The 27,512-nt window shown below is 47.3% G+C and overlaps 1 protein-coding gene across 1 annotated transcript in view; it reads left to right on the top strand.

Annotated features, from left to right (window-relative positions):
- Nucleotides 1-381: 381 nt before the first annotated feature.
- CUNH9orf24 (chromosome unknown C9orf24 homolog) overlaps nucleotides 382-27,512 on the top strand; it is a 45,088-nt gene continuing 17,957 nt past the window's right edge. The window contains 7 exon segments of the mRNA XM_027668559.1: nucleotides 382-426; nucleotides 3,209-3,406; nucleotides 4,585-4,718; nucleotides 5,225-5,369; nucleotides 5,474-5,549; nucleotides 5,672-5,723; nucleotides 6,647-6,797. Coding sequence (XP_027524360.1) covers nucleotides 382-426; nucleotides 3,209-3,406; nucleotides 4,585-4,718; nucleotides 5,225-5,369; nucleotides 5,474-5,549; nucleotides 5,672-5,723; nucleotides 6,647-6,797 — 801 coding nt within the window.

Here is a 27,512-nt window from a genome sequence, read left to right as displayed (position 1 = left end):
TGGTATCCACGTCCAGTGGCTAGTTCTGGAATCACAAGCCTTGTTATATTGCATACATCCTCCTACCACTCCTCTTTTCTCAAAGCAGCTATCATCTTCCCCCTCCCTCATGCACTAGCATCATAGCATCAGAGGTAGTTGTACCAAAAGGGACTCTTAGCCCAGTTCTGCATTCCCCTCTCCCATCCAAACCCAAGGCAGCCTGGACAGTTGTTGGCCATCACAAGTCTAAATTTTTAGTAACTCTGCTTGGGTTTCTTTCCTTATGTACCATGGCTTCCCCCCACGCACTCTATCAAGGAAGTACAGGAGGCTCCAATCATGTCCCAAGTAACTTCTTTGCCCCCTGGCAGCACCTTATAGACATTAACCTTACTGAGAATGTACTGGGTCAATGCTGGTGAGATCTGGTGTTGCCGGTCTTGGGTAGGTGACAGCTGATGGGGATCCATTGGGAGAAGCTGGAAGGAAGAAGCTACTGTCTTCTTTTCTTTTTTGAGGGAGAGGGGGATTTTTTGATATTATGATTATTGTCCACCTTCCAGTGGACAAGTTCTGGGCTGCATTAATAACCAGGGTTAATTGGATGTCCAGACAGGTATGGAGTTTCACACCAACCTTAATAGCAAACACCATATCTATATCCAGAGCCTGGATTCAGGCTGAGTTTCTCCCATGCTGGCAAAGTACTTTCAGTAGGCTCCAGATAGCCATTTCTGGAAGACAGGGAAATAGCACTCCTCAGAGTTCAGATCAAATCTGCACTTGCATTTCATGTCCTCAGCTTGGAAAAAACTCAACCCAAATGCTTCCCAGGTCTCCTTTCCCCATCTGGTGCCCCAGGGGAGGGGATGGTAGAAGGCATTTGGTGGTCATCAAAAGCAAGATCCTTTTTGGATGTATTTAATGGAAATATCTTTCAGGAGGAGAGGAGACCTCACAACCTTTGCATCAATCTCAGAGCAGGAGACTGATTTCCAGCTGTCCTTTTGCATATAGTGAAACATAGCTGAATCAGCCAAATGCAAAGTACAGTTAAATGTAGGCTTTGACCTGAATAACCTTTTAATTAGGAAGATAAATTTGTTGTAGCTTGACCTTAATTCATGTTAGGAACCTGTTAATCATTTGACATGCAGAGTGTATTAATGCTGTACTTAACTTGGCCATTGGTTTTATTATCTAGGTTTGGGAGTTTTTTCTCTATTGAAACATCAATCTGCATCTTATATGGAGCAGGGGGGCATTTCTTTCTTTTTTCCTGTTCAGAACATGTAACACACTGTTGTACTTCTGTTCCCATCCACGTAGAGTATTGCCTTAAACAGATCAATTGTGTTGTGGTTTGTTTTGGGTTTTCTTTTTTCTATCATCAGTTTTATGCATTAGTTTATTTTAAACAGTGAGGGTTTTCAAAAACATGAAACATGTATAATTTTTTAACACTTCCATTGCAGTATTTATCATTGTTACTGGTTGTGTGTAGTATAACAGAATTAATATTAAAAAGCATACATATGAAAACCAGCCTGCCAGACTGTCATTGGAGCAAACTGTGGTGAGAGGGTATGAACCACGCTATCTCCTCTGAGCCCCCAGCAATTGCAGAAACTGAAATCAGGGGGTACTAGCCTTCATGCCATGGCTAATACCAGTTGTTTGGGTCTAGTAAAAGCAGCTGGTGTGGAGCTGTGCTGTATGGCACAGATAAACCTCCCGGGGGCAGCCAGCCTCCAGCCAACATTTGGAAAGTCTTCTCCTCAAGGCAGAAGGACCCAACTCCTGCATCTGGGCTATGCCTCTCCTCCTGACAGTGACAGAAACAGAAGGAGGTGCTGCATCTATATACAACATCAATGGGTGAAATAACCTTTTCTCCAGCCTTGCAGCCATTTCTGCTCCTTAAAGCTGTTGACACAAGAGCCGAGTGCTGATTTTAGAGTCCAACATCAGCAGCTGGAAAATCCAGGGACTGCTGGGGACAGGGGATAGCCATAGGGGGCCACTGGATCATGGAATCATAGACTCATCAAGGTTGGAAGAGACTTTTAAGGCCATGGGGGTGGGGAGGGGGAGGCATCACTGACACCCCTGTGTCCACCCTTCCGACTCAGCCTCCCACTGGCTCCCAGGAGAGGACAAGACTGATGGAGAACCTGAGCCTGGCTCAACGGAGACCAGCAAGGTGTGAAAAATCAAAAGCAACTTGTTTTCTTCATTTCAATGTCACATTAATCATGTTTGCCTGGATGCATTCGGGCGCTCCAGGTTGCCCAGCTCCACCATTCCTTGCAACAAAAGAGCAGGGCTAGGCAACCCTTCAGGGGGATGGGTTGGTATCTACCCTGCCAAGATAGACTTGGGTCTTCACCAGTCATCCCCAAAATTGTGACAGCAGAAGGGTTGGACTTCTGAGACCCCTCACAAGGTTGGAGTTGGGAGCAGAGCAGGGCTCTGAGTTGGTACTGTGTGACAAGACAAGCCAGAACAGGATTTCTGCTCGGTTCCCCATCTCAGAGAAAAGCAAACCTGGTTCATGCAAATCCCTCCCTGGCATAACCCAGTTGCCTCTGTACTGAGATAGATGAGGATTGCTCACTCCAACTGCAGAGCCCATCACAGTACTCGGGACAGGAGAGCAAACGAGCCACACAGGGTCACCTAAATCCAGCTTTTTAATGAAAAAGGGTAGATAGAACAGGCAGTAATTCCCCTGGTTACCCCAGCAGGCCAGGCCTGCAGTGCTTGATGCTGTGCCCTGGGCACTGGTTGCACAAGTGCAGGGCTGTGCTATGTGCACACATCTGGGTTGCTGCAGGATTTCCAAGAAAATATAGGACAGAGGGGCTGGAAAAACAATTGATTGTTTTGCACCTCCCAAAATAAAATTATCTTGAAACTGTTTCCTACCATTGTTAAGATAATTGCCTGCAGGAGGGGAGAAAGCCCAGAGCCAGGACAAAGTCAGGAGGGTGCAGTTGTGCTCATGGAGTGATCAGGCAGAAATTGTTGCACCCTAACCCAGGGCCTGCTATTCTTAGGAATCCAGCCACAGGACTGACAGCCACCAAATCTCCCTGGTCTCACACTATGACATCACCAATGGCATAAGCACCACCCCAGCCTGGCAGAGCAGTGGTACCAGGGCCCCATTCCCTTTCCTAAGTGGGCTGGGAGCCTTTAGCTCCATGCAGTGCTGTTGATCCAGTGGGGCACCCCAGGATCCTCCAGGACTCTAAGCACCCCCATCCCCGTGGGCTGCTGCACCACATTCCTCTTTGCCCCAAAACACAAGACCTCTGTCAGCACTTATGCTGACTCCTACTGCCTGCCATGGTCTGTCAAAAAGACCATCAGAGAGCAGGTTCCACTGCAGCTCTGGAAAGAAAACAAGTTTGTGATGCAGGTAAATGCTATGGGAGGAGGAAACCTTGGAGTTTCTACTCCAACCTGGTTGTGGATGCTTGGTGCTGGGCAGGTGACATGGGGAAGAGGGGGGAGGAGAGGTCATTCTCCCTGGTTAGTAAAGCATTTGACACCCCACAGCCTGTGCTCACTGGCTTCTTGTCCCCTGGAGCTGCACCCTGCAGTGGCTTAGGGCTTGTGGGGCAGGCAGTCGCTAGTACAAATTCTCATGTGTCAACCCTGTCCATCAGTAGGTTTCAGAGTGCTCAGGGGGCAGGATCTTGCTAACAAAGGGGAAACTGAACCAGTGGCAGAGCTCAGCTCGGGCCTGATGCATGACATGGTGGTGGATGGGGGAGCAGATTGTGTGGCTCTGAGAGCTCCAACACACAGTTCACAGGCTTCGCTCAGCTCTGACTTGGTGAGGGAAGGGGGGAGTGCTCCGTGCCAGGGGGATCCTGCAGGGGCTGGGGGGAGATCTGAGCACTGCAACACCTCTCCCTGCCCTGGTCCTGAAGGAATTCCTGAGCCATGGCCTCACTGTGGGGGGATGTCTGTGGTATATTACATGTATACCGTGGACATGCAGCAGTTCCCACATGGGCTAGCAAGTATGCAGGTTCTGATGCAAAGCATACTGCAAACCAGCTCGTCTCTTGCAGCCTCGTTAGCCTGTGCATTATAATGAGGGAGCCAGTAGAGAGCATGGAGAGGGATGTCACTGCTGTGCAGAGACAGAAATGGCTCGTGCAACCAGGGAACCTGTCTGCCCTGAAAGACCCTAGCCCTCTTGGGCTGTGTCAGCTGTAGGAGATTGGCTTCATCTTGTAACTCCCTTCTCAACCTCTGCTGGCCCCATACCTGGCAGCCCCAGTGCACCCAGCCCATCTCCCCCTCTGCAAAGAGCCCAGGTGAATATGGACACGCTGGGTGCAGGAGGAAAGGAGCCATCCTCCATCTCCCAGTTTTGGGTGAGTGTGAAGCTTTGAGGTGGGGGGAATCACGGTGCCAGTACAACCCCCATGACCACCCACTTCAGAGAAGAGGGGCTTGGCACTTGTGGCAGGTCTCTGGCATTAAACCCTGCTCAGTAACCTGTTTCATCATGTGCCCCAACTCCCATGAAGACAGGCACTGCTGCATGGCCCCAGGCATCTCTCCCTACTCTGCTGTCTCTAGGGATTAACAATGACCCTGGTTCGAAATTTGGTGAGCCAAAGTCAGCCTGAACAGCTGATTAAGGTGGAGATGCAGGAGTACTACAGGAATGTCATCAACCCTGTTAGCTGGCCAGGTCTGAAGGTATCGCTGAGGTCCTAACCATCCCCCTCCCAGTATCACACAGGCCACGTAACCATGGGCTATGAGATTTGGGGGTTCAGGGTAGTGGAAGCATCTCTGTTCATACCCCCTTTTGCATTTTGTTCCGCCCTCCCAGTGCTAAAGAGACCCTCCCTCAGCATCTGCACTTGTGACTTTGCTGCAGTCACCCATCCCTATCCCCACACTGAAACTGTCCTGTTCCCAGGGATGTCTGCAAGTCCCCAGGTCTCACTCACCCAGTAGCCCCTAAATACCCCCTGGTGGTAGGTGCTGCCTGGGGGACACTCTCCTGGTACACCATATCCTCCAGTGACCAAGGTCACATCGGCAGGGATAAGTGACCAATGGTCTGGAAGCAGTGAGTATCACCTCCATCACAGATCCTCAACAAGGAGTCTGAGAGCACCATGTCTGACATGCCCTCTGGCCCCATGGCATTGCATTTTGGGGAGAGGGGAACAGCTCTGACCATCTCCCCACGTCCCTGACACTACAGGGTACCCCCGCCTGTCATTTTGGCATTGCAAAGAAATAAAACACAGCTTTTTGTCAATGAGGACAAATACATCACATGGTGAATGGGTTCCTACAACAGCACAGCCTGGAATAAGCACTCCTCCGACCTCCCCCTCCTGCCCAAGGTAGGTCCAGTCCCTTCTGCCCCCTCAAACCAGAGCCACCAGCACCTCAGGCTCTGCAGCAAAAGGGTGGCAATCCTGTAAACATTTGCTATCACTCCTTGCAGGAGATGAGAATGAAGACCTTCTTGCGCAGCATACCTGTGCCATGCCATCTAAAACCCACCTGCCTCAATGAATCTGGTAACTACCCTCACTCTGCCCCTGTGCTTCAGCTGTAGCTGTGCCTCTGCTGTGCCAGTGGCTGTCCAGGTGACAGACTGGTTGCTCCTCCTCATCCTTACACTTGTCATCCCTCTGCTTGCAGAGGGAAGTGGCCACTGACATGCTGCGCAAGCTGTTCTCACCACTGTCCCTGTAGCCTGTTGTCTCAGTTTAATGAGACTGAAGTGTTTTGCTAAGGAGGATGAGTTATGAGGAAGACCAAGCTCCTCCCTCTAAGCAATTGTAAATCAGAAATTAAGAGGCTCCAATTGAGGAAGTGTGGAGAAAGAAAAAAACCCCAGCCCTTTATTAAAGGATATATGTGTATTGGCAGCACAACAAAAGAACACAAAAACAACTAAACAATAATCCTGTACCCAAAGTCCCCTCCAAGAAAAAAACAGTTCAGTACTTTCCACCTTTTGGTGCAATTCTAACCATCATAGGGAGGGGGCACTGTTGGATCACTGGAGGAGCAAAGCCTGCAGTTGCTCTGTGGTAGTCAGCAGGGGGTGCTGTTGGGCTCTGGCGGTCACCACATGGGGGCCCCGATGCACAGGAGAAGCCAAAAAATGGAGATCTCCCCCTCACCAAGAAGAGGAAGGGGAAAAAGGGGTTCTTCCCACAGACTCACACTGTCAGCAGCTGGCTCTGGCCAGGACTCCCCCAAAGGTTCCTTCGCAGAAGGGTCAAGCCTCTCCGATGAAATCTGAACAAGTCCCAGCTGGGGGCAGGACAGGGCGCAGGAAAACAGAGGCAAACTGGGACCAGAAGCAACCAGATGACCCCGATGAAAAACAAAACAAACCTCGGAATCCCTCCACACACACACCCTCCCTGATTCAGGGCAAAAGTGGAGAGTGCCTACCATTTTCCGAGGAGAAGGAAAAGACTTAACACCTCCCCCCCCAGTCTTCTGACAGCAAATCAGTCTGGAATGTGGGTCTGTTAGCCAGTTCTTTTGTGTATGTCAATCACCCTAGGTAAAAAACCCACCCTCCCCCTCCCTCGTTCAACATCTTTCTTTTACAGTGATGCAGGGGAAAGAAAAAAAATTCCCAGCTCGGTTTTTTCAGAACAAGTAAACCTATGACACCTGTGTACATCATGATGGGGAGGGGATCCTTCCAAGGGCTACTACGTCACTACTGCCTATGAGGGATGGACTATTACATTGATGGGGCCCCTGCCATCAGAAGGCGTCTCCACACGCTGGCAGAGAGGGTTGTGAGGTTGGGATGGCTTGCATTGCTTGGGGTGGCTTGCCATGTAATGGGTTAGGTTGGGATGGACATGACCTGTGCTCATCCTAGGGGCCACCGCTCACCCTCCACTGTCTTGCAGGAGTATCCTCTGCTGCGGTTACAGCCTCAGAGCAGGAGTATCCTCTGCTGCGGTTACAGCCTCAGAGCAATGGTCTTTGTATCTACACATCACCCCAAGCCATCCTCCCTGCATACAAGCCCTAGACGCAAACAGGTTCGGTGTGGGGAGACCTCCAGGCAGGGTGCCCTGGGGGGAAAAGCCTATTATTTTTTCCTAACAGCAGCCAGCCACTAGGTCTTTTTTCATTAGGTTTAAATACAGAATTACTCAGAGGGGTATTCTGGAGGTGATGGTATGGACTGCAGACCCCAAGGGGTAACAGGTCCCATCACTCAGGCAGCGATGCAGCCACTGCACCTGCATCTCACAGACTAAGTGGACATGACTGGGGAAGACAGAATGACATTATGATGCTGGGCTCTGGCATGTGTTGTTGCCACCTGTGGAGAAGCAGGTGTTTCTATGCTTGGTCTTACCCTACAGTCCTTGGGACTGTATGGAACCTGAAATCTTGCTGGCACTCCTAAGCACAACTGCATGTAGCTTAGCATCTTTCAGATTTTGGAGCCACATCAATGTTTCCTGTGCTGCTCTTGTATTTTCTATCATCACTCGCTATACTTATCCAAGAACCTGTTTCCTGGTCATGCTGTTCTTCCTGCCATAATCAGCCCTGTCCTTCACCTGCTGCAGGTCCAGAAGCACTTTTTAATCCCCATGTGTAGGAGTCAGGTTTTAGGAAGAATGTTGGATGAGGTATCCTGGGAATTAAAGTCCAGAAGTACTCCTATGCACATGGGTAGTGAGATACCCCTGGTGATTGGTCAAGGGAGTCATGTGTCACTATTCAAACCTATATATAAGCTGTTGTCTCATTTGAATAAAGAGGATTTGGTTGCTGAACCCCCAAGCTAGCCGGGTCTGTATGGTTTATTTACTTATTATATTAATAAAGCAATATCTGTCACCCAACGTGGGGCCACTCCCTGTATCAGGGATGATTAGAGACTGCCTTGTAACAAGGAAAAATTCCGGTAGTGTTCAAACGAGCTTGTTTTAAAGCTCAGGAACGCTTCTCTGAAAAAAAGCCAGATGTCACATACCGAGCTAAAAGCAGGCAGAAGACATCATTAAAGAAAGGCCGTAGAATACTAATACAAAAGTCGACTGGGATGTCGTGCAGAGAACCGTGTGGGAGCTCCGAAAATTTGAGTATTGTGCACACGAGAGACCTGGCAGAGTAAGGTATAAAAGAAAGAAAAGGTAAAGCTACAGAGAACTTGAGGTAAGAAGCCGGCATGGGAAGTTAAAATTCAAGGGAAATTATAGAAATAACTATATTAGGACTTCTGCTAAGCAGAATCCTTAGTGTGACTGCTTGGAAAAAATTTGGAGAGACAGCTCAAGAGAAAGCAGAGATAGAAGATGTGGACACCTTAAAAATCTCACAAAGAAACTTAAACTTGTCCATGGAGAAAAACTTTAAACCTCCTGTTCCTCCCACGAGCCCTAATAGGCAAAGGACTCCGCCAGACCGCGGGAGCAGACACGGGGGTGGGAGAGAACCTCGTGCAGACCGAGAACCGCGTGCAAACCGAAAAGAGACCCTAACAATGGACTTAGGCTGGGTTTTATGCGGGCAGGAGCGAGCATGTGGAGCAGACCACGTGGTTGTTGGGGAAAGACAGACCTTGGGTCCACGAGGCACTGCTGAGTTGCAGCCACATGGCGGGCACACCCTGATTTGGGAGTTGCCATCTTTCCCACGGCCAGCTTGCCGAGTGTCCCAGCTTGAGGAACTGTGCTTAGAGCATGTAAATCCAGTAAGCAGAGAACCAACAGAGGACACCGGGGGAGGGTCAGTTTTGCCTCCTCCGAAAAAAGACAGGCAGTCGTGCAGTGTAGGGACAGAGGGTTGCCTTCGTGCTGCTGTTAAAAGAGTCCGTTGGACTCGCAGTGCTCTGTAGAGGCACTGTCCGCAGCACTTGTCGGCGGCAGCGGCGCGGGAAGCGTGGCCACGGAGCTTGCAAAGGTTCACGGCGCGGGCTCGCGGCAGCAGCGACGCCGAAACGGCGCGCGGCGGCACGAGGCGCGTGCATGCCGGTGGCAGCAGCCGCGGCGCGGAGGCACGGGACCCATGGGCGAACACTCCCCGCTCAGCCCTGGCCCGGCGCGACAGCCCTGGGGCTGCGGCAAAAAACAGCAGCTCCGGCTGCGTAGGAGTGGGGGGGGGGGGGGGGGGGCGCTCCGAAATACAGACGGCGCGCCGTGCCTGGACTGGACGCGGTGCGAGCCCGGGCGCGGCTTTAGGGCAGCCTGGGGTCGGGCGGCAGCTGCGCGGGGCGCACCGAGCTGGGATGGCAAAAACTACCTCCCCTTTTGCGGTGGGGTGCTGAAACTACGCCAAGTCGAAGCAGCGTGAGCTGCGAGCAAATGGCAGAGCCCTGCACGGATTCTGCTGCGGACAGAGAGGGAGACAGGCAGCCCCCACCTAGCGCCATGCCGAGACTCCCTGCAGGGGCAATCCTGCCGTCTGTAGTGAAAAAAATGCAGCCAAGCCGGGGCCGGGAAAAACGGCTCCCGCCCCTTGTGCTGAGACAGAGGGAGGCTGTGCTGCAGCCTAGCTGAGCTGCCTCTTGCACAGCTCAATGCTACAGCGTTATGCTGTGTGCCTCCAGAGACATACAGAACTAAGTTAACTTTGTATCTTGTTGTCTCAAGACCTTTGGTAAGAACACTGAAGCTTTAAGGTTTTTTCCTACTTTTTCACTAGTTCCCCAGTGACTTTGTTAAAATTGTTAAGGTTGTTAAATTGTTAAAGTTGTTAAGTCCTTAAGTACACCTAAATAGATACAGTTGTTGTGACAATGTAGTTCAATTAACGTTTAAAAAGTTCTTAGCATCTCCATACCTTGTTAATTAATGCATTCAGATACTACTATCCCAAAAAGGTGTGCCTAGTGTCAGCAAAAATAGCTGCTTGTGAGTCATAACTGCTTAAGAGACTGAGTTAAAACTGATTATGATGACTAACCAATATCATTTAAGAAATAGGATTGCAAAATACTCCAGAGGAGATTCATCAACCCAATAATAGAAAAGATCTGCGAAAGAGAAGATTGCACAGCATTCAACCTTGAGGTAAAAGACATTAAAAGACATTAAAATGACTTCTTGCTTTTTACTTCAAGCTCTTAGCTACCAAAAGCCATTCCTGGACAAAACTGCAGAGAAACTGTATGTTTGCCTGACCTTCACATCTGTTTCTACCACAGTGTCCACCTAAGACTGTCTAAATTGTTATTAACATGTTTGTTAAGTTTATTATTAAGAGCAAAAAGTAGCTATCAGAAATAGATGGACAAAAGCTGAAAAATTAACTGCATCCCAGACACGAGGCAACTTGAACTAATAAGCTGAAAAAGACAACTTGGTCTAGTTGCTTACAAAGGATGCTGAGTTTCAAGCCGCGTTGGCATATTGTAATAGTAACTTGTGTACGTATCTTTGAATTTATTAACTTTTGGTTTTCTAAAACAGAAAGGGGGAAAAAGGAATATGCATGCACACAAACAGGTAAGACATCATTTAGGTTTGTTAGACCTCATATTCCTCATATTAATTCCTTTTCAAATTTTCAAAACAGGTACAGTTGCCAGACATGACTACCAGAAGTGACAGATTGAGAAACATAACTAATAACCACTACAAAAACCCAAACTACATGATTTAAATAGAGACATAATAAAAGGTTTAAATATGTGTGTGTGAAAAGAGAATGAAAAGGTAGCTACCTTGGTGTGAATGAGAGAAGCTGTGTGGACATGTATGTGTGTAGACTTGGAGATACTTTGTGCTTCATGTGCTTTGAGCAAATTACACTTGCATAACACAACACTTGTTCTCTAAGGGCCCTTTCCTTGAAATGGAGTTGAATTTCTCCTGGTTACCAATTACATGCAGGCCCTTAGAAAAGTAAAACTCGATGTTCTACCCAATTGTACTGAAGCCCTCGGATCAGTGGAGTTGTTGCTTAACCCAAATACACATAAAACCTTAGATAAAAAGTTCTAAGCGAATTTGCTTAATACAAGTTCTAAAGGTTGCACTGTTTATGGAGTTATAAAAGTTGCACTGATAGTAAAGTTATATGAACAGTTTCAATAAAGGCCTTATCACGTGTATTAGAGAGGGGTTCGAGACATACTGAAGCTTGAAAACCAAGACACCGTTAAAAGCTTAACAAAAACCAATATTTATTACCAAGAGGTGGCCAACAAAACGAACAAACCCAAAAGGGAGGAAGGAGGAGAGAAATAAGCCCCCAGCACGACCTCCCCAGTTACCCAGCTGTTGCCCATAAAGTTATCTTACCAACCTAGCATGCCTATAATTACCCATAGCAGAAGCTGTATCCTTGGAGAGTCAGTAAGTTCACAAACTGGCAGGCATCCCCGCCAAAAGGCAACATTGTCCTTGGTGTGAAGTTAGCTCCCATAGCAGAAAGCACTATCTACTTTTATACAATTAACTGAGTGACCACAACCTCCCAGGTGTGGCCAGCACCGCCCAGCCCAAGGCCCTCAGTCCCACCTCCCAGTTATGTAAGTGCATCTCTTCTGCACGTGTGTGAGAAATTCAGAAGTCCCCTAACGCACGCGCAGTATGTTTTGGGGGTCTTTCTTAACTGAGTCTGGGGGCGAGCCTTCCTCCCCTCCTCATCAAAATTCTCCTTCAAATGCCCTTGGCAGACAATTAGCCAATCACAGAATGCCAATTAAAACAGTTTATGCAAGAAACTCTCTTCAAGGACAACTTTCCTGTTTATCAGTGCTTGTTTTCCCATAATTTGGCAGGGAAAGAGCAAAGCTTTCACAGGTGGCAGGGCCAAACACAGACCAAAAGTATCAGCATAAATTCACCCTAGTACATCATGTTAGACCCTGATTACGTAGATGGTTAAAATAAGTTTAAGAAAAAAGATTAAGAATTGTTCTGTTGCTTGTCATAATATTAAAAGTTCTTCTATTATATGCACTGTTCTGTACTTCTTCATTAAAATAAAAATGGGGGATATGTAGGAGTCAGGTTTTAGGAAGGATGCTGGATGAGGCATCCTGGGAAATGAAGTCCAGAAATACTCCCATGCACATGGGTAGTGAGATACCCCTGGTGATTGGTCAAGGGAGTCATGTGTCACTATTCAAACCTATATATAAGCTGTTGTCTCATTTGAATAAAGAGGATTTGGTTGCTGAACCTCCAAGCTAACCGGGTCTGTATGGTTTATTTACTTATTATATTAATAAAGCAATATCCATGTGTTTACCTTTGGATGTCTCCATTGCTGAGGTAGCTCTTTTCCTGGAAAAGCCCTGGGGAAGCAGTGACAGGAGAGGGGAGGCTGTTCAATCAGCTTAGTCATCACTCTACATCAACCACCATTGTACAAAATTAGGCTTCAAGATAGCAGAAAACATGCAGTTGGCTTAAAATTTCTGAGCCCAGAAGCTAAAACTTTCTGGAAAGGGTCAAAACCAGGCTGGACAGTGATAAACAAAGGGATGGCATGCCAAAATTTGAGGGACTGTGTGCTAGTGAGATCCTTCAATCTGCTCCATGAGGTGTCAACTACAACTGCACTTGAAATGCTTCTATACCAACACATGCAGCATGAGGAACATGCAAGAGGAGCTTGAAGCTTTGGCCCAGTCCCAGAGATGTGACATCATTGGCATAAGCAAAACCTGATGGAATGAGTCCTGTGACTGGTGTGCCCTGTTACAGGCTCTTCAGGAGAGATAGGCAGGGCGGGGGGGGGGGGGGGGGTGTTGTATGTAATGGAGGGGCTGGAATGTATGGAGCTTACAGTTGGCAATGGCACAGTTGAGAATCACTGGGTGAGGATTAAGGGACAAACAAATAAGGCACATGTCATCGTGAGAGTCTACTATAGACCTCCTAGACAGGACAACAACACTGAAAAATTATTCTTTAAGGAACTAAGGGACATCTCCAAATCAACTGCTCTTGTCCTTAGGGGCAACTTGAACTTGCCAGATGTTAACTAGGAATACCACACAGCTGCTACAAACAGGTCCAGAAGATTCCTGAAACACCTGGATGATAACTTCATGGTACAGGTACTAAGGGAGCTGACTAGGAAAGATGCCCTCCTTGACTTGTTGCTTGTTAACAGAGGGGGTCTCCTGAGTGAAGTGGTGACTGGTGGCTGTTTTGGCCACAGCAACCATGAAGTGATTGAGTTTAAAATCTCTGTTGACAAGAGGAAAACTGCCAGCCAAACTTGAACCCTGGACATGAGGAGAGCAGACTTCAGGCTGCTCAGGGAACTAGTTAGCAAGGTCCCCTGGGAAAATGCTTCTGAAGGTGCTGGTCCATCACATTTTAAGCACCACCTCCTAAGAGGCAATAGAAGCAGGCAATTCCCAAATGTCGGAAGTCCAGCAGGTGAGGTAGAAGGTCGACTTGGCTGAACAAGGATCTTCTTCTGGGGCTAAGGCAAAAAACGAAGGTGTATGCCCTGTGGAAGCAAGGTCAGGTAACATGGGAAGAATACAGAGATGCTGCTCGCCACTGTAGGGAGAAAATTCTTATGGCCAAAGCTCCATTGGAGTTAAAGTTGGCCAGCACTGTGGGGGACAATAAAAAGGGCTTTTTAAAATATGTCAATAGTAAAAGGCAGTGCAGAAATAGCATTGGCCCATTACTTGATGAAGATGGCCACCCGTAGTGGGTTTCTGTGGCTGGGTTTTGGTAGCAGGGGGGCTACAGGGATGGCTTCTGTTAGAAGTTGCTAGAAGCTTCCCCTGTCTGGTGGAACCAATGCCAACCGGCTCCAGGATGGGCTTCCTGCTGCTGGCCAAGGCCAAACCAATCAGGAGTAATAGTAACGCCTCTGTGATAACATATTTAAGAAAAGAAGATTGTTGCTCAGAAGAAATTTCAACCAGGGAAGAACAGAGTGAGAGCATGGGAATAACAACGTAGACACCAAGGTCAGTGCAGAAGGAGGGGGAGGACGTACTCCAGGCACTAGAACTGAGGCCCCTGTAGCCCGTGGTGAAGACCATGGCGGAGCAGGCTGTCCTCCTGCAGCCCATGGAGGACCATTGGGGTGCAGAGACCCACCTGCAGCCCATGGAGAAGCCCATGATGGAGCAGGTAGATGCATGAAGGAGGCTGTGACCCCGTGGGAGGCCCAAGATGGTATATCCATGTCGCCTTAAGAGTGAGGCCAATTTTTCTGTCATGTTAAATTTGGCAGAAAATAAACCCCCTTGCATTCCAGCTGGTCCTCAGATATCAGAGGAGCTGGGGACTGCTGGGCTTAGATTCTGAGTGATAGCTGCAGTGGGTGGACCCTGGCCGGATGCCAGGTACCCACTAAAGCCACTCTCTCATTCTCCCTCTGCAACTGGACAGAGGAGAGGAAAAAAACAGCTGAAGATTCATGAACTTTGATAACAGCTGGGAGAGGTCAGTTACTGGTTACACTCATGGGCAAAACAGACTCAAAGTGGGGATATTATTTAAATTTTTTACTAACAGGATAAGAACCAAAGAGTGAGAAATAAAACAGTCTTAAAAACACCTTCCCCCACCCCTCCTTCCTTCCATGTTCTCCCTCCTCCCCCCCAGCGGTGCAAGGGGATGGGGAATGGGGGTTACTGTCAGTTGTTGTTTCTGCCACTGCTCAGAGAGAGGAGTCCTTCCCCTGCTCCCGTGGGGTCCCTCCCACAGGACATAGTCCTTCACAGACCTCTCCAGAATTAGTTTGTCCCATGGGCAGCAGTTCTTCCCAAACTGCTGTCCTGTGGGTTACTCCTCCATGGGGTGCAGTCCTTCATGAATGAGCTGTACTACCATGGGTCCCCCACAGGGGCCACAAGTCCTATCTGGGAAAAGCCTGCTCCAGCGTGGGCTTCCCTGTCCACAGGCTGCAGGTCTCCAGCAGGACCCTGCTCCATCTTGGGCCTCCCACGGGGTCACAGCCTCCTTCATGCATCCACCTGCTCCAGCATGGGCTTCTCCATGGGCTGCAGGTGGGTCTCTGCACCCCAATGGTCCTCCATGGGCTGCAGGGGGACAACCTGCTCCACCATGGTCTTCACCACGGGCTGCAGGGGTCTCAGCTCTGGTGCCTGGAGCACTCCTCCCCCTCCTTCTGCACTGACCTTGGTGTCTACCTTGTTGTTCCCATGCTCTCACTCTGCTCTTCCCTGGCTGAAATTCTTTCTGCACCAGAACCTTCTTTTCTTAAATATGTTATCACAGAGACGTTACTATTACTCCTGATTGGTTTGGCCTTGGCCAATCCTATAGGATTACTTTAAATTAACCGTAACCTGTGAGACACTGTCCATGGTTAGATCCACCCCTCGGTCACGAGCCCATCTGTATGTCGCATCTCTCCCCTGGTGACCAGAGGCATCATGGGCCCATCGAGCCAGAAATAATTCTCCCTTGTGCTACCAATCCAGATCTACCTGAGAGACTTTAATCCTGGCAGCTCGGTCCACCTGCTCATTGTTACGATGCTCTTCATTAGCCCAACTCTTGGGTACATGAGCATCTACATGACGGACCTTCACGCTCAACTTCTCTACCCGACCAGCGATGTCCTGCCGCATCTCAGCAACCCAGATGGGTTTCCCTATGGCTTTATTAATATAATAAATAAATAAATCCACACAGACCCAACTAGTTGAGGGTTCAACCACCCAAATCCATTTATTGGAAGCAAACAACACCTTTTATATGTACTTCAAAAAAACACATGACTCATGACTCCGTTGACCAATGACCATGGGGTACCCCAGTGCCCATGTGTGTGGGAGTACATTGGGGACTTCATTTCCCAGGATGCCCCTTCTAGCACCCCTAAAACATGCCCCCTACATCTCTCCCGTTCTTATTATTATGACGAATTATAGAACAGTGCATATAATAGAACAGTACATTTTTAAACCTTTTGGAACCTTTAACAATTACCACTGTATCACAGTGACCCAGCTCACTGCTTTACCTTGATTCTTTAACAAACTTACTTATTTGAACTTTTATCTCTAACCTTTGAATTTGCTTGACATAAACTTGAACCTTTTATTTCTTAACGGTTTGTGTGTAACTGGGATATACAACAACTTTATTGATCTGAGGGTTTCTTATGTAACTGTGTGAAACTAACTAGGATGAACAACTTTATTTACTTGAGGGTTTGTGCAAGTTTCGAACTGGCTTCCCGCCAAGTCCCTGAAACCCGACAACAAGGACCTGCTTCCCAGAGAGGGAAGAGAAAAAAAAAATGACCTAAGCAACCAAAGCTATAGCAAAAAATATATGTATTTTTTTCATATGAGACAGATATATACAATGAGAATACTATACACCACAACTCCAGAAATCCCAAACAGCTCCCCAAAAGGGAAGAGGGGGAGGGAGAAGGGAAAAGGACAAAAAGGGACAAAGACCAAACAAGTCAACCAACCAACTGAAGGTAAATTAGCAAAATCTCACCACTTCCCTTTGAACAAGCAGGATGGCTAGACATGGCCCAGCACTCTCCCCTCACGCATGGCAGATAACAGCGGTTGCTGTAGGCCTCAACTCCAGAAAAGCCAGACCGAGACAGGGACCCACCGTTCTCGAACCTCGCCGGAAAGGAAGAGAGCGAGGTCCCTCCTGCTGACTTTATTTATACCTCCGGTTACGTAAAGGAATAGCATGGAATACTTCCGTGTTCACCTTCCTAGTTCCTTCCTGGTTTCAAACTGGTCTCCAGGAAGGCCTAGAGTGAAACCATCACAGGGTTTTAGCATTACTGGGTAGAACATTGATTTTTACTTTTCTAAGGGTTTACATGTAATTGGTAGAAGCATCAACTTTATTTTTCTGAGGGTTTTTAGTGAATAAGTGTTGTGTTATCTGTTTTTCCTTGCAAGGAAAATGTGGCTGAGGTAGTGTTTGTTATGCAAGTGTAATTTGCTCAAGGTACATGAAGCATGGAGTATCTCCAAGTCTACACACATACATGTCCACACAGCTTCTCTCTTTTATACAACTTTTACATTCATACATAAGTGACCACTTCAGTCATTCTTCACTCATGCATACGTAGAACTTTTATTATGTTTTTATATTTCAACCAGCTTACCCTAAACGTTTTAGTGGGAAAGAACCCTGTGCACCCCCTATGCAGTTGCGAGCTATGCTGGTGATGGTACATGCCTTCAGCAGGGTCTCCCATGCCAGACAGGTCAAAACTGAAGGGTCAGATATAATATGTCCATGGGCAGGATGAGCTTGCTGGCCTTCTGGCTGTCATCCTAGAAGGACAACTCCAAACACGGGCAGATGGAACTTGCTTAGCCCTGTAAGGCCATCCATCTAAGAGAAGGATACTCTAAGCAAACCTATGTCCTAGGGATCTTGCTGTCAGCGTCCAAGCTTACTAGACCCTGAAAGATGAACCTTAGGATTAAAGGGTGGGTCCAGTTCTGCTCATGCTGCGTGTGGTGGTTTGAAACTCACAAGAACCCAATTTCTAAGTTCAAACCCCCTCCCACAATTTGCCCCTTTGAGAGGGTTTAGTAATGGCATGGACTTGATGTCTTCCTCACCTCATGTGGAGAGTTTTCAGACAAAACACAACTATTTGGTATTGGGGGAAGGGGAAAATATTTACAAAGTTTTATTTACATACATATATATATTTAAATTAAATTAAATTCCTCTTTTCCTTCAATAAAAGTCTAAGAAGAAAGGAGAAAAGTCTTTCTGTCACTCCTCAGGCCACAGTTCCTTCATTTCAGTTTTTTGTGGCACTGGTTAGTGTCTTTCATTTTTCTAAGGCAGTAGATTTAAGTATGGCAGTCAGGATTTTTGTTCTTACTTTGTGGAAATTCCAACCCCAAGCCCGAACCTTCGGGGGATTTTCCTTGTAGACCTTCACTTCTCTTGGATTAGAGCATTTAAAGCAGCTTTCAGTTCAGTCTTACCGGAGCTCCTCTGCTCTGTCTCAGCTCGCTAGTGTGGTAGCAGCAGTAGCAGCAGCAGAGGGCAAGGCCACCTCCTCCGCATTCCGTCCTGGTTCAGCTCTCAGGACAACTCTGAGTTTTTCAGCTCCTTTCTCTCTCTCTCTAGCTGCTGCTGCATTTTGGGACTCCCTAAGGGTTTGGAAGTCCACCCCTCCTCTTCAGGAGGTCTCTGGGTTTTGGGAAAGTGATACAGTCTTCCCCCAAAACAGCCCTGTTGAGTTTTCCTCTGTTTTGTTGCCAGCTCTCCCTCCTGCAGGAACATCTCTGCATCTTTCAGCCGACTTCACGTTATCTCGCTGCTACTGGCTATCTTTTTGACTTTTAACCACCGTTGTCTTTGTTCAGGACTGCTCCGCTGCCGCTTTCAATGTCTTCTGCTGCTGCTGACAGTAAGGAAACTCTTCAGCTCTTTATTACGGGACCCGGTCCAGCTTTGACACTATACCGGGTCTCCCGTGGCCTCAGTTGGGGCTGGGGGCCCTTGGCCCCCAGAGGGGCTCACTGGTCCCCTGCTTCCTCCTGACTCAGATCATGGCTACCTACCTTCTAAACTATCTTCACCACCTTCTCTTCCGTTCCTGTGGGTATGTAATTTCCGCAGGGCACAAGTGGACTTTTAATTGGTCCAGCATTATCAGTGGGGTAAACTATTACTACCTCAAAGGAAAGGTTTTTCAAACCACCACACTGCGTCACCTAAAAAAATCCATTGCGCATGCTCGAGGGTGATATCCACATTTGTAAAGCCCTGTAGCAATGGGCGAGGGTTGAAACAGCAGGTGAAAGGTGCACTGGAAGCCGCAGACCCAACCCTGCATGCAGGCGGTTCAGGACATTGGTCGTTAGAGACTGACCAGAGATGACAGTCTCTTTGGGCAGCATCTTGAATGTCCAAACAGCCTTTTTCAAGGAGAGCACTGCTTGTTCTACTCGGAGAGGGGCCTAGAAAAGGTGACCTAACCAAAACTCATCTCCTCCTTCACCCAGTTGGTTAACTGCGGCCAACGGGCATCTTCTACTCATGCAGTCACACAAAGATCAAAAGACAAAGGCATACACCTGCCTTCAAAGGTGTACCCAAATTGACTCTCGCATGCTGGAACATCAGAACCATGCTTGACACTGCGGATAGTGGACGTTCTGAGCATTGCTCTGCCCTAATTGCCCACAAACTATCACGTCTCAGCATCGACATAGCTGCTCTCAGGGAAGGTCGTCTCCACGAGGAAGGCAGCCTTAGAGAACAGGGTGCCAGTTACACACTCTTTTGGTCAGGTAAACCCAAAACCGAAAAGCATCTTTCAGGAGCTGGCTTCATGATTCAAAACTCCATTGTTCCTAAACTCGAAAATCTGCCAACAGGTCATTATCTCCCTACGCCTTCCACTACACAACAAGCAACATGTTGTCCTCTTTAGTATATATGCCCCAACTCTCCAAGTTGACCCTGCTGAAAAAGATAACATCGACCTGCGCTGCCTTACCCAAAAGGTTCCTGCAGATTATAAGATTATTATCCTTGGTGATTTCAACGTCAGAGTAGGAAAGAACTCTGAAACCTGGAAAGGAGAATTAGGCAATCATGGTGTTGGAAACTGCAATGATAATGGTTGCCTTCTGTTAGAATTCTGTGCAGAGCAACAACTCACCATCACTAATACTATCTTTCAGCAGAAAAATAGTCTGAAGACAACCTGGATGCATCCTAGATCTAAGCATTGGCACCTCATCGATTATGTCTCGGTGCGACAGAGAGATGTCCATGATGTTCATCATACCCATGTGATGCCTAGTGCAGAATGCCAAACTCTGGATCCCTTTCCCCACCCACAACGTGGGGCGGCCCAGTTCTAGTTCCATTTCCATCTGAGGAACCATTCCGACGTCTTGAAGGATGGGGAAAGGGAACTCCAGGGGTTTCTTCAGGGGTCTCTTCTGGCCCTGAGCCTGCAGGGGAGAGGTGCTCCCCCCTCCTCCCCCGCACGTGGCCCCATGGCCGGCACGGAGGCAGGACACCAGGCGTGGAGAGGAGGCAAGAGAGAGTTTATTGTTGGGGATGTTACATTTATAGGGTTTAGGAGGATTCACAGAGTAACCAATTAGAAGTCTCAAGGGGCTTACAGGAACACCCAATCACAGGAAGGGGTTAACAAGGACCAATGAAAAACACCTCAGGACACCTTCCCAGGACATTCCTGAGATAACACTACCGTGGGGGGTGTTGGGAAGAAGAAGCATGTGTTTGCAAAGAGACCACCAAAAGCCATTTTAAGACATGTTTAAACAACGGTTTTCCCATATAATGCAGGTTTAGTGCCACACCAAACAGACCATCGACTTCTGTGCTGTAAACTTAACTTCAATCTTAAGTTCAAACCTAAAAGGGGCAGTATCCCAAGGAGGAGACTCCAAGTTAACAATCTCCAAACAGCCACAGTGAGAGACAGATTCCAGGCAAATCTTCAAACTAGGCTCAAAAATCATTCTATAGATTCTATAGATACCTCTCCTGAAACACTTTATTAAAAATAGCATCCTGCAGTCCTCTGAAGAATCCTTAGGGTTCTCCTTCAAGAAGAACAAGGACTGGTTTGATGAAAACAATCAAGAGATCCAGGAATTGTTGAGGAAGAAGAGATCTGCTCACCAAGCACACCTTGCACTGCCATCCTGTCACATAAGAAAAGCAGCCTTTCGTCTTGCATGCAGCAAACTCCAATAGAAACTCCCCGACATCCAAAACAAGTGGTGGATCAATCTAGCTGAAAAAATTCAATTATAGAATCATAGAATCATAGAATAGATTGGGTTGGAAAAGACCTCCAAGATCATCAAGTCCAACCTCTGATCCAACTCCAATTACTATATCATGACACTAAGGGCCACATCCAATCTCTTTTTAAAAACCTCCAGGGATGGTGAATCCACCACCTCTCTGGGTAGTCCATTCCAATGCCTGATAACCCTCTCTGTAAAGAATTTCTTCCTAACATCTAACCTAAACCTCCCCTGGCAGAGCTTGAGCCCATGTCCCCTTGTCCTATTGTTGGTTGCCTGGGAGAAGAGACCAACCCCCACCTGGCTATAACCTCCCTTCAGGTAGTTGAAGAGAGTGATGAGGTCGCCTCTAAGCCTTCTCTTCTCCAGACTAAACAACCCCAGCTCCCTCAGCCTCTCCTCATAGGACTTGTGCTCAAGTCCCTTCACCAACCTCGTTGCTCTTCTCTGGACCCACTCCAGCACCTCAATATCCTTCCTGAACTGAGGGGCCCAGAGCTGAACACAATACTCAAGGTGTGGCCTCACCAATGCAGAGTACAGGGGAAGGATCACTTCCCTGCTCCTGCTGACCACACTGTTCTTGATGCAGGCCAGGATGCCATTGGCCTTCTTGGCTACCTGGGCACACTGCTGGCTCATGTTCAGCCTCCTGTCAATCAGCACCCCCAGGTCCCTTTCCGCCTGACTGCTCTCCAGCCACTCTGTCCCCAGCCTGTAGCGCTGCAGGGGGTTGTTGTGGCCAAAGTGCAGGACCTGGCACTTGGCCTTGTTTAACTTCATTCCATTGGAGTCAACCCATCTCTCCAGTCTGTCCAGATCCCTCTGCAGAGCCCTCCTGCCTTCCGGCAGGTCGACACTCCCTCCTAACTTGGTGTCATCTGCAAATTTGCTGATGATGGACTCAATCCCCTCATCTAAATCATCGATAAAGATGTTAAAAAGGACTTGGCCCAGCACTGACCCCTGGGGGACACCACTGGTGACCTACCGCCAACTGGATGCAACCCCGTTCACCAGCACTCTCTGGGCCCGGCCCTCGAGCCAGTTCCTGACTCAGCACAGAGTGCCCCTGTCCAAGCCATGGGCTGCCAGTTTTTCCAGGAGTATGCTGTGGGAGACAGTGTCAAAGGCTTTGCTGAAGTCCAGATAGACCACATCCACAGCCTTTCCCTCATCCACCAGGTGGGTCACCTGATCGTAAAAGGAGATCAGGTTGGTCAAACAGGATCTGCCCCTCCTAAACCCATGTTGGTTGGGTCTGATCCCTTGTCCATCCTGTAGCTGCTGTGTGATTTCACAGAGGATAATCTGCTCCATAACTCTGCCAGGCACCGAGGTCAGGCTGACAGGCCTGTAGTTACCAGGGTCAGCCTTGTAGCCTTTTTTATGGATTGGGGTGATATTTGCCAACTTCCAGTCATATGGGACCTCCCCAGTGAGCCAGGATTGTTGGAAGATGATGGAGAGCGGCTTGACAAGCTCTTCTGCCAGCTCCCTCATTACCCTAGGATGGATCCCATCTGGTCCCATAGACTTGTGAGGATCCAGATGACTCGAGTAAGTCACTATTTCCTCCTGGAACACAAGGGGACTATTTGGGACAATTATGCGCAGATACGGGTGATCACAGAGGATTCTATGAGGCCTTGAAAACAGCTTATGGGCCTACATACCAGGTCCAAAGCCCTCTACTCAGCACAGATGGTCAAATGCTTCTCACAGATAAAACCTCCATCTTGAATCTATGGTCTGAACACTTTCAGACTCTTCAGTACTAGCTGTTTAGTTCAAAACTCAGCAATTCAGTACATCACACAACAACCGGTGAAGTATGAATTGGATTTTGCCCCCACTTTGGGAGAAACCCTTAAGACCATACAACAGGTGAAAATTGGCAAGGCAACTGGGGTTGATGGAATTCCACCTGAAGTCTGGAAACATGGGGACCAACCACTCCATGCTAAATTTCACGAGTTTGTGGTGCGCTGTTGGGAACTAGGCGAACTACCATCAGACCTTCAGGATGCAATCATCATCACCTTGTATAAGAAGAAAGGAGTTAAATCAGACTGTTCAAATTACCGTGGTATTACTCTGCTCTCCATTGCTGGCAAAATCCTGGCAAGAATACTTTTGAACAGATTAATACCCACTATAGCAGAAGAAATTCTACCTGAAAGCCAATGTGGTTTCAGAGCCAACAGGAGTACCACAGACATGGTATTTGTTCTCAGACAACTGCAAGACAAGTGTAGGGAACAGAACAAAGGACTCTATGTAACCTTTGTTGATCTCACCAAGGCTTTTGATACTGTGAGCAGAAAAGGTCTGTGGCAGATTTTGGAACGTTTAGGATGTCCCCCCAAGTTCCTTAAAATGATCATCTCACTCCATGAGGATCAGCACGACCAAGTCAGATATGGGGATGCACTTTCTGAACCCTTTCTAATAACCAGTGGTGTGAAACAAGGCTGCGTCCTTGCACCAACCCTATTCACAATCTTTTTCAGCATGATGCTCCAAAGGGACACGGCAGACCTCGATGATTAGGATGGTATCTACATTCGATATCGTACTGATGGAAGCCTATTCAACCTAAGGCGACTAAAGGCCCATATTAAGACGTTAAACCATCTTGTCCGGGAGCTGCTTTATGCTGATGACGACACCTTTTTCGCCCACACAGAAGCAGCTCTGCAGTGTTTAACATCCTGCTTTGCAGAAACTGCTGAGTTCTTTGGGCTGGAAGTCAGCTTAAAGAAGACAGAAGTTCTCTATCAACCTGCACCTCAGGAAGTCTTCCATCATCCCCATATCACCATTGGCGAATCAGAGCTCAAATCAGTCCAGCAGTTTAATTACCTAGGTAACCTCATCTCCTCAGATGGTAAGATTGACGGAGAGATAGACAACAGGTTAGCAAAGGCATATAGAGCTTTTGGAAGACTCCATAAAAGAGTTTGGCAAAATAAACACTTGAAGAAAAGTACAAAGATCAGTGTTTACAGAGCCATAGTGCTGTCTACTCTTTTATATGGATCCGAATCATGGGTTATCTACCGCCACAACCTGCGACTCCTAGAACGCTTCCATCAACGCTGCCTCCGTACAATCCTAAACATCCACTGGTCAGATTATGTGACTAATACGTTTGTTCTAGAACAAGCAGCAATCACAAGTATTGAGGCCATGTTGCTGAGAACACAGCTGTGTTGGGCAGGGACACGTCTCAAGGATGAAGGACTACTGCCTCCCTAAGATCATGCTTTATGGTGAACTTACCACTGGCTGCCGCAAGAGGGGAACCCCAAAGAGAAGATACAAGGACTCCCTGAAACAACATCTCAACCTTGGTCATATTGATCAACATAACTCTGGCCTCCAACTGGGAGGTCTGGAGACACACTATCTTTAACACCGCTGATGCTTTTGAGAAAGCACGCAGGATCACTCTTGAGGAGAAAAGACAACACAGAAAGAATCGTACCTTGTAGAATATACCACTGTTGCAGTCTGATGAGACTGAACTGTTTGCTAAAGAGGATGAGTTATGAGGTAGACCAAACTCCTGTCTCTCAGCAATTGCAATATCAAAATTAAGGGGCTTTACTAGAGGAAAATGTGGAAAAACAGAAGAAAATAACAACCCTTTATTAAAATATATATGTATGTTGGCAAAAACAGTAACACAAAAAAAAAAACCAACCAAGGAACTAGACAGCAATCCTAGAAAAACAACAACAACAACAACAACAAAAAGTCTAAAAGAATACTTCTCTGTCTTTTAGCACAGTCCTAATTGTGGTCTGCAGGGGGCACTGTTGGACCGCCGAAGATGTAGAGTCTGCAGTACCCTGTCGTGGTCAGCAGGGGGCGTTGTGGGGTCGCTGAAACTGTAGGATCTGCAGTACCCTGTCGTGGTCAGCAGGGGGTGCTGTTGGGCTCCGGCAACCACCACGTGGGCAGAGGGGTCTGGAGGGAGCAGTCCCGGTCCGCAGGAGAAACCGAGAGGGAAATATGGGGGCCCCTTTTCCTCAACGGAGGGAAGGGGTGAGGAAAAAAAAGTTCACCCCCCAAGAGGACTCACTGTTCCCAGATGGTAGTGTTCCAAGGCTCTCCCCTCTTTTTCTCCCAGCAAGCACAGACCTCTCCGATGAAAAGAAGCAGCAAAGACTTGTCGACCCCGGCAGGAATCACAAGACACTGGCGGTGCAGGGCCGATAGTCAGGTCTCACCAGGACGAAAAAAAACAGGGAAGAGAGCTGGCTCCCAGACTTTCCTCTAGAAAATGCCTGAAAACCGTCCCCGTCCCTGTCCTGGCCCGAGCACTCTGCCGTCTCCCGTGTCCTCCCCCGTCTGCCCAAAACATCCCCCCCCTCACTCCAGCAGTTAATGGCCCATTAAGCAGATCAAACAGTTCCTTTGTAAGGCTAATCAACTCCCTTCCCCCTTCGAACTCTGTTTTCTCTTACAGGGAAAGCAGGGGAAGGGAAAATTCCTCTCTCAGATTTATAACCCATAACAACCACCTAAGGAGTCTTTCCGCTGTGCCTTTTGCAACCGGACGTGTCTATCTCATATTGACCTTTTTAGCCACCAGTGTGCTTGTAACAAACGTGGGTAGAGCCCTTCCCAAATCTTCATTCGCAAAACCTAGCCATGATGGTGATTTCAACCACACATTTTAGATTTGTAGGTTGTATGTTTTTCAGTCTGTCACTTCTGGTAGTCATGTCTGGCAACTGTACCTGTTCTGAAAGGGAATTAATATGAGGAATATAAGGCCTAACAAACCTAAACCTGTTTATGCGTATGCATATTCTTTTTCCTCCTGTTTTTTGGGGGGTTTTTTTGAAACATGTTTGTTGTGTAGTGTGCTCCCTTGACAATGGTTTGTTTTATGAGTGAGTTTTGTTTAGAAAACTAAAAGTTAATGAATTCAAAGATATATAAACCATTTACCTTTACAATCTGCTAACACAGCTTGAAACTTAGCATGCTTTGTAAGCAATTAGTTCAAGTTGCCTCTGGTGTTTGGGATGCAGTTAATTTTTCAGCTTTTGTCCATCCATTTCTGGTAGCTGCTTTTTGCCCTTAATAACAAACTTAACAAATATGTTAATAACTCTTCAGACAGTCTTAGGTGGATACTGTGGTAGACACAGATGTGAAGGTTAGGTAAATATGTAGTTTTTCTGTAGTTATGTCCAGGAATGACTTTTGGTAGCTAAGAGCTTGAAGTAAAATCAATAAGTCATTTTAATGTCTTTTAATGTCTTTTACCTCTAAGTTAAAGGTTGAAAGGTGATTTTTTGTTGTGCAATCCTCTCTATTGTAGATTTGTTCCATGGTTGGGTTGATGAATTTTTTCTGGAGCATTTCGCAGTCCTATTTCTTGAATGATATTGACTAGAGCAATCATAAGCAGTTTTAACTCAATCTCTTAGGTAGTTGTGACTCACAAGCAGCCACCCTTGCATTTTTGTTGACACCATGTACACCTTTTTGGGATAACAATATCTGAATGTATTAATTAACAAGGTATGGAGATGCTTAAGAACTTTTTGAACATATTATTTGAACTAAATTGTCACAATAACTGCATCTACGTAGATGCACTTGAGAACTTAACAACTTTAACAACTTTTAACTTTAACAACTTAAACAAAACCACTGGGGAACTAATGAAAAAATAGGAAAAAACTTAAATCTTCAGTGCTTCTACAGAAGGTTCTTGAGACAGCGAGATATAATGTTAAATTAGTTCTGTATGTGTATCAGGGATGTTGATACTGTTGGTCTGTGTTTGGCCCCAGCCACCTGTAAGAGTTTATAATTTCCCTGCCAAGTTCACTGATAAAACGGTAGTGTTGTCCTTGGAGAGAGAGCTTCTTGTATAAACTATATTAATTGGTGTTCTGTGATTGGTTCATTGTCTGCCAAGTACATTTAACGACAAACCGAAGAAGAGGGGACAAAGTAACGACCTCCGACTCAATTAGGGAAGACCCCCAAAGCATACTGTGCATGTGAAAGGGGAATCCCAAAGTTCTCACGCATGCACTGAAGGGATGCACTTGCATAACCAAGGGGGTGGGACTGAGAACCTCTGACTGGGCGGTACTGGCCACACCCGCCTAGGCAGACATACTTAGTTGATTGTATAAAAAGCAGACAGCCAGCTTTTTGGAGGAGACTTGCTCCACACGAAGGACCAAGCTGTCTTTAACGGGGACACCTGCTATGTGTGAGCCTGCTAACCTTCCAAAAAACACAGCTACTGCAGAGGATTTTATGGCATTTGGAGTTGGTAAGATAACCCCATGAACGACACCTGAGTGAGTAGAGTGTCGTATTTCCTCATTGATTTCTCTTTCTCTTGGGTTCCCATTTACTTCAACCACTTCTTTGTAATAAATATCAGTTTTGTTGAGCTTTCAATGGTGTCTTGGCTTCAGATTTCAGTATGTTCTAAACCCCTTCCTAATACATTTTGGCGACGAGGATGGGGTACTGAACGCGAAGCACACCGTTGCTAGGGTAAGGGTGGACTTTGTGAATATATATAGTTTGTAGGCTCTGTGTTACTTGTAGAAAAAACCGGGACTCACCAGGGGAGGGGTTTCTCTGGGGAGGCTGGGGTGGGCTCATTGTTACTTGTAGCAAAAGAGGAAAAAAAAAAAAAAGAAAAAAACAGGACTTGCCTGAAGGAGATTTTACCCTGCGGGGTTGGGATATAACTATCCAGGATCCACGGGGGGGGGGGGGGGGGGGA

Source organism: Corapipo altera, unplaced genomic scaffold, assembly GCF_003945725.1.
Source record: "Corapipo altera isolate COAL_440 unplaced genomic scaffold, ASM394572v1 60913, whole genome shotgun sequence".
NCBI lineage: Eukaryota > Metazoa > Chordata > Aves > Passeriformes > Pipridae > Corapipo > Corapipo altera.
This window is presented reverse-complemented; position numbering and strand designations above follow the sequence as displayed.